At 60.1% G+C, this 7,774-nt stretch overlaps 1 protein-coding gene across 3 annotated transcripts; it reads right to left on the bottom strand.

The window, feature by feature from the left end:
* Positions 1-4,978: 4,978 nt before the first annotated feature.
* On the bottom strand, positions 4,979-7,660 carry LOC136006747 (cytochrome c oxidase subunit 6B1). 3 transcript variants are annotated; one of them, XM_065664808.1, is made up of 4 exons: positions 7,553-7,660; positions 6,061-6,169; positions 5,868-5,968; positions 4,979-5,157 (listed from the first exon to the last, which is right to left on the bottom strand). In XM_065664808.1, the coding sequence occupies exons 2-4, from the start codon at positions 6,164-6,166 to the stop codon at positions 5,104-5,106; spliced, it is 261 nt and encodes an 86-aa protein (XP_065520880.1). In that variant the 5' UTR covers positions 6,167-6,169; positions 7,553-7,660; the 3' UTR covers positions 4,979-5,103. The 3 variants fall into 3 exon arrangements, with proteins under 3 accessions (XP_065520880.1, XP_065520881.1, XP_065520883.1); XM_065664809.1 differs by having other exon boundaries at positions 6,061-6,202; positions 7,553-7,646; XM_065664811.1 differs by having other exon boundaries at positions 6,061-6,205; positions 7,553-7,626.
* Positions 7,661-7,774: the final 114 nt, after the last annotated feature.

The following is a 7,774-nucleotide window of genomic DNA, read 5'->3' as shown; positions in this document are numbered from 1 at the left end:
ATGGATGATGATGATGGACGATGACGATGGATGATGATGATGATGATGACAGATGATGATGATGGTGATCAATGATGGATGATGATGGATGATGATGATGATGGTGATCGATGATGGATGATGATGATGACGGATGATGACCATTACCTGCCTGCACCACCACCACCACTAACCCCTTCTCCTCTCCCCCCCCAGCTCCCCACTGCACCCCCAAATACCCCCAGGATCCTTGTCCCCCCCAACCCCTTCCATTGCCCACCTCCAGCCCCACCACCTCCACCTGTTCCGTGCTGGGCATGGGGCACCTCCGCACCTTCGACCGCCTCCATCACCAATTCCCCATCTCCTGCGGCCACCTCCTGACCGGGATCTGCTCCGGGCCCGGATCCTTCCGTGTCCTGCTCCGGGGCGGCTCCGGCGGCCTCCATGGGGTGGACGTCCTGGCAGGAACCACACGTGTGGGGCTGGAGCCCGGCTTGGTCACGGTGAGCAGCTACAATGGGGAGCACGGTGGTGGGATGGGGGGAGAGGGTGGAGCGGGGCCTTGAGGGCCCCCTCTCCCACCCCATTCCCACCCCATTCCCCCCTTTCCCACCCCATTTTCCCCCATCTCCCCTCATTCCCACCCCATTCCCTTCCATTCCCCCCACTAACACCCATTTCTCCCCATTCCCACCCCATTGCCACCCCATTCCAGGTCAACGGCATCCCCATCCGCCTGCCCTACGCCTCCCCTACGTCGGGGCTCAGCCTGGAGCGCCGGGGCTGGGAGGTGACCGTGGGCACCCACCATGGGGTGGCGTTGACCTTCGATGGCCACCACCGCTGGGTGAGCGTCACAGCCCCGGCCCCACTTGGGGGGCACCTCTGCGGGCTCTGTGGGGACATGGACGGGGACCCCCGCAACGATGTGGGGCAGGAGGACAAGGGGCAGGTGGGAAGTGAGCGACGGGAATGCCGGGAGGCGCTGGGATGCGGGAAGGAGGAGGAGGAGGAGGAGGAGTGCCGGGTGATGGTGAGGAAGGACGGACCGTTCCGGCGCTGCCATGGCCTTGTCCATCCCGGCACCTACTACCGGGATTGCGTGGCCGACGGCTGCCACCCCGGTGGGATGTGCCGGGTGCTGGCTGCCTACGCCGCTGCCTGTCGGGACGCCGGGATCACGGCTCTGGAATGGCGAGGGAAGGATCTGTGCCGTGAGTGACGTCCATGGAAAGGGGTGCAAGGGGGGGGAGGTGGAGCTGCGGGACCCATAGGGAGCCCAGGGAGCGAGGTTGGGGGGGATGGACGAGGTGGACCCATAGAGCACCCATAGGACCCATAGAGCATCCATAGGGTATCCATAGGACTAAGGTGGGATGGGGAAGAAGGTGGACCCATAGAGCATCCATAGGACCCATAGAGCATCCATAGGACCAAGGTGGGGTTGGGAGGGAGAAGATGGACCCATAGAGCATCCATAGGACCCATAGAGCATCCATAGGACCCATGAAGTATCCATAGGACCAAGGTGGGGTTGGGAGGGAGAACATGGACCCATAGAGCACCCATAGGACTGAGGCGGGGTTGGGAGGGAGAAGACGGACCCATAGAGCATCCATAGGACCCATAGAGCACCCATAGAGTATCCATAGGACCAAGGTGGGATGGGGAGGGAGAAGGTGGATCCATAGAGCATCCATAGGACCCATAGAGCATGCATAGGACCCATAGAGCACCCATAGAGTATCTACAGGACCAAGGTGGGATGGGGAGGGAGAAGGTGGACCCCTAGAGCACCCACAGAGCACCCAAAGGCGGACCCCTAGAGCACCCATAGAGCCCCCAAAGGCGACCCCAGCCCCACCAGCCTCTGCTCTCCCCCCAGCACCCAAGTGCCCCATGGGCACCCATTACTCCGCCTGCGTCCCCGGCTGCGTGTCCCCCCCCGAGGCCAGGAGCAGCCCTGGGTGCTCCGCGGGGCCGAGGGCGGCTGCGCCGGGCGCCGTGGGGAGCTGCCGCGCCGTGGGGCAGCGCCACTTCGTGACCTTCGACGGGGCAGCCGCGGCCATCGCGGGCAACTGCTCGTACGTGGTGGCGCGGAGCTGCGGGCACCGGGAGCGCCGCGGCGGCTTCGCCGTCACCGTCAGGGACCCTGCGGGAGGAGGCAGGAGCGTGGTGGTGACCGTGGGCAGGAGGAGATGGGTGATGAGGGCAGGGACGAGGAGGGAGGTGGAGGTGAGTGGGGCTGGGAGGGGATGGGGAGGGATGGGGATGGAGATGGGTTGAGATGGATGGGGATGGAGATGATGGGTGGGGATGGAGATGGGTTGAGATGGATGGAGATGGGGATGATGGGTGGGGATGGAGATGGAAGGGGACAGATGGGGATGGGGATGGATGGGGATGGATGGGGATGGAGATGATGGATGGGGATGCGGATGGATGGGGTTGGATAAGGATGAAGATGATGGATGGGGATGGAGGATGGGGATGGATGAATGTGGATGGGGATGAGTGGAGATGTTGGATGGGGATAGAGGTGGATGGGGATGGATGGAGATGGGTGGAGACGACGGATGGAGGAGGATGAAGGCTGGGGAAGGACGGATGGAGGTGGATGGAGAAGGATGAAGGACAGGGATGGATGGATGGAGGTGGATGGGGATGGAGGAGGATGAAGGCTGGAGAAGGATGGATGGAGGTGGATGGAGGAGGATGAAGGACAGGGATGGATGGATGGAGGTGGATGGAGGAGGATGAAGGACAGGGATGGATGGATGGAGGTGGATGGGGATGGAGGAGGATGAAGGACGGGGATGGACGAGCAGGATGTGACTCCCTCGTCCCCATTGCCCCCCAGCTGGATGGACTCCCTGTGCCGCTGCCCTTCTGCCTGGAGGACGGCTCTGCCTGCGTGTCCCCGTCCCCCCGGCACGGCACCACCTCGGTGGTCCTCAGCACCGCCTTCGGCCTCACCGTCACCGCCGGCCCCTCCGTGGCCATCACCTTGGCCTCCCACCACCGCAACCTCACCTGCGGCCTCTGCGGCAACTTCGACGGCCACCCCTCCAACGACCACCTCGTGGCCACCGGCCCCGGCTGCCACCGGCCCTGCCCCGGCCCCGCGTGCCCCCCCTGCCACCAGGCCCCCAAAAGAGCCTTCGTCCACGGCGAGCTCTGCGGCGTCCTCCGGGCCCCGCGAGGCCCCTTTGGGAGCTGCCACCGCGCCGTCGACCCCGGCGTCTTCTTCGACGTGTGCCTGCGGGAGCTGTGCGAGGCCCCCGGCGCCAAGCGGGTCCTGGAGGCGGTGCTGAGGGCCTACGAAGCCGCTTGCGTCCAGGCTGGGGCGCGAGTGGAGCCTTGGAGCGTGCCGGATGCGTGCCGTGAGTCGGGGAGCGCGGGCCGGGGGGGCCGGGGGCGTCCCCGGGGGCTTGCCATGGGCGACGGGGGCCATCGAGGACACCGAGACCTGCCCGTGCTCACCTTCGTGTGGCCGGCGGTGACACCCCTGGGTCCGTCTGGGACATCCCTGGGTCCGTCTGGGACATCCCTGGGTCCATCTGGGACATCCCTGGGTCCGTCTATGACATCCCTATGTTCATCTATGACATCCTTATGTGTCCATCTATGACATCCCTGTGTCCATCTATGACATCCTTATGTGTCCATCTATGACATCCCTGTGTCCATCTATGACATCCCTGTGTCCATCTATGACATCCTTATGTGTCCATCTATGACATCCCTATGTCCATCTATGACATCCTTATGTGTCCATCTATGACATCCCTATGTCCATCTATGACATCCCTGTGTGTCCATCTGTGACGTTCTCCAGCTCTTTGCCCATCCAGGACATCTTGACCCGCTCATGTTGGCCTGTGGGTGTCCATCAAGGACATCCCCATGTGCCCACAATGACCTCAGTATGGTCATCCATGGTGTCCTGCCCCTCTCCATGTGTCCCCTACGGGACTGCCCGCCCCTGTCACCTCTCCATGGCCATGGGGACCTCCATGATGGCCTTCACGTGTCCATCATGGTGTCTCTCCATGCCTCCATGGCGTTATCCACCTCTCCATGATGTCTCCCTGGTGTCACCCAACAGCCCCGTGGTGCCCCGAGGACAACGGTGGTCCCCATCGGAAGCTGCTGCCGAGAGACCTGGTCACAGGTGAGGGGGGGACATGGTGGTGGGGGGATGCCATGGGGCTGGATGGAGGTGGATGATGGTTGGATGGATGGATGGAGCCATTGGAGATGCATAGATGGATGGAGCCATTGGAGATGGATGGATGGATGGAGCCATTGGAGATGGATGGATGGATGGAGCCATTGGAGATGGATGGATGGAGCCATTGGAGATGGATGGATGGAGCCACTGGAGATGCATGGATGGAGCCATTGAGATGCATGGATGGAGCCAATGGAGATGGATGGATGGAGCCACTGGAGATGCATGGATGGAGCCATTGGAGATACATGGATGGATGGAGCCACTGGAGACGCATGGATGGGCCATGGAGGTGCTCATGGCCCCATGTCCTCCTGCAGGTCTCCTCCCTGGAGCTCTCCCCCTGCAAGGCCTCACCCAGACCCTGGCAGTCCCCGGGGCCGTGGTGGGGCAGGTCCTGGGCCTCCGACCCCTCCAAGTGCTCCCTTTGGTCCCATAGGATCCACGGGTCCGCAAGGAGCACCCATGCGACCCCCAGCGTCGGGGCTGGCACCTCCTGTGCCCGTCCCACCACCCCTGGGAAGGAATAAAAGCTTCTTGGTGGCACCTCAAGGGGGTTTGTGGTGTGGTACATGGCCTGCCCCATGGGGACACCACCATGGGGCCACCAACCACCACCATGGGGCCACCCAACCACCACCATGGGGTCATCTCCACCACCATGGGGCCACCCAACCACCACCATGGGGTCATCGCCACCACCATGGGGCCACCAAACACCAGCATGGGACCACCTGCGCCCCTTCCAAAAGCACTCCATGGAGCAGTTGAACCCTTTATTGGCCACCAGGCAGGTGACAACGTTGCCCCCTCCAGCCCCATGGTGGCCCATATCAGCCGCCACCACCACGGTGACACCGGTGTCACCTCCTTGGGGTTGGAGATGCTCAGATCTTGCCTGGGAAGATCCCTTCTTCGCGATACTCGTCCCATGTTGTCACCTGTATGGGGGACATCATGGGGACACCATGGGGACATCATGTGGGACATCATGGGGACACCATGGGGACACCATGGGGACATCATGGGGGACATCATGGGGACCATGGGGACATCATGGGGGACATTATGGGGACATCATGGGGACACCATGGGGGACATTATGGGGACATCATGGGGACATCATGGGGTGCATCATGGGGACATCATGGGGGACATCATGGGGACATCAGAGGGTGGATGGTGGCACCAGGAAGGGCTTGGGGATGATGGGGGGGACCCATAGATCATGGGGCCACCATAGGGGACCTAAGGAGCATGGGGAAGGCAAAAGGAACCCAAGGGCCATGGGGACACCATGGGGACACTGTGGGGACCTTGAGGGCCATGGGGACACCACAGGGGCCCTAAAGAGCATGGGGCCACCAAGAGGAACCCAGAGACCATGGTGACATCAAGAGGAACCCATAGACCACAGGGACCCCCTGGAGACCCCTATGGTCATAGGGACACTCTGGAGACCCCAAGGAGCATGGGGGCAACCCAGAGACCCTGAGGACCATGGGGACCCCCAAGAGGACACCAAAAAGAACCCCACCACCTTGAGGCCCCCCCCCCCCCAAGCCCCATAGGGCCCCCTTGGTGCAACCCCACAAGCCCATGGACCTCCTGCTAACACCCCCCCCCCCCCCCCACCTCGGACCCCACTCACCCACGCAGTAGGACACAGGGACTTGTAGACCCTGTAGTACCACTGGCAAGGAGCAGCGTTCGCCCCTTTGGCGGCCATGGCCTTCTGGCACCGATGGAAATCTGGGCACGGGAAGAGCAGGAGGGCGTCGGGAAGGGGTCCGGGATGAGCCCACGGCGCCGGGCCCCTCCCCGCGGGATGCCCCCGGCCCTACCGACGTAGTTCTGCCAGCAGTTCTTGGTCTGGTTCTGGTTGGGGAAGCGGCTGTCGAACGGAGCCGTCTTGTAGCGCTTCAGCTTGGCCTCGATGTCCTCAGCCATGGCCTGCGGGAGCAAGGAGCAGCGGCTAATGAGCCCCTGCTTCGTTAACAGCCCCGCAGGGGGTTGTTAATAGCTTCTAAGGGTCATTCATTGCCCTCATGGGGTCATTAATAGCTTCATAGGGTCATTAACTGCCCTGATGGGGTCATTAATAGCTTCTAGGGGTCATTAATAGCTTGTTAGGGTCATTCATTGCCCTCATAGGGTCATTAATAGCTTGTTAGGGCCATTAATTGCCCTGATGGGGTCATTAATAGCTTCTAGGGGTCATTAATTGCCTTAATGGGTCATTAATAGCTTCATAGGGTCATTAACTGCCCTAATGGGGTCATTAATAGCTTCTTAGGGTCATTAATTGCCCTGATGGGGTCATTAATAGCTTCTTGGGGTCATTAACTGCCCTGATGGGGTCATTAAGAGCTTCTTAGGGTCATTAATTGCCTTAATGAGGTCATTACTAGCTTGTTAAGGTCATTCATTGCCCTAATGGGATCATTAATAGCTTCTAAAGGTCATTAATTGCCCTGATGGGGTCATTAATAGCTTCATTGGGTCATTAATTGCCTTAATGGGGTCATTAATAGCGTCTTAGGGTCATTCATTGCCCTCATGGGGTCATTAATAGCTTCTAAGGGTCATTAATTACCCTCATGGGGTCATTAATAGCGTCTTGGGGTCATTAATTGCCCTGATGGGGTCATTAATGCTCTGCTGGCGGGGGCGGGGGTGAAAGCAAGAGGTGGGTAGAATGGAAGTAGGGGTAATAAGAGGTGATTAATGGGCTTAATTAACCCACAATGGGATAATTAAGACCCCCTGGCCTTCATTAAGAACCCTGGCATTGATTAACACCTCTTGGCATTAATTAATACCCCCGTGGGTTAATTAATGGCCATTAGGGCAGCATTAATGCCCCCCCCCCCCCGCTTTGTAATGCAAAAGGAAATGGTAATAGGAGGAGAGGCTTAATAAGGGGTAATTAATGGGTTAATTAAGCCATAATGGACTAATTAATACCCACTAGGGTCAATTAATATCCTCCCGTGGCTAATTAATAACCCCCTTCGGTAATTAAAGGCCATTAGGAGTAACTACCCCCCCCCGCAATGACAAACGGAAGGCTAGCATAGGGTAATTAATAGGTTAATTAAACCTATTAGGACTAATTAATACCCTCGGGGCTAACTAATACCCCGCAGTGCTCCCAGTAACCCCTTGGGGCCCTCCCAGTGCTCCCAGTATGGCTCCCAACAACGGCGCCATTGCTCCCAGTTCATCCCAGCGCCCCCCCTCCCAGCGCATCCCAGCGCCCTCCCATCGCTCCTAGTGGCGCTCCCGTCGATCCCAGTCGATCCCAGTCCATCCCAGTCCATCCCAGCCCCTCACCCGTCTCCGCTCAAAGTCACTTTCAAGCCGGAACCACCGAGACGCAGCGGAAGCGCGGAGCACCCCCGGAAGTGACGCGACGCACCCGCTCCATAGACTTCAACGGCAGGAACCATAGAGACGGCTGCGGGAGGGGGAGGGAGCGGCCCCATGGAGGAAGAGGGAGGGCTGAGCGACGCCATGGGGGGGGGAGGAGCCAGGAGGTGGATGGAGAGGACCCAA

Source organism: Lathamus discolor, unplaced genomic scaffold (genome assembly GCF_037157495.1).
Source record: "Lathamus discolor isolate bLatDis1 unplaced genomic scaffold, bLatDis1.hap1 Scaffold_64, whole genome shotgun sequence".
NCBI classification, from domain to species: domain Eukaryota; kingdom Metazoa; phylum Chordata; class Aves; order Psittaciformes; family Psittacidae; genus Lathamus; species Lathamus discolor.
This window is presented reverse-complemented; position numbering and strand designations above follow the sequence as displayed.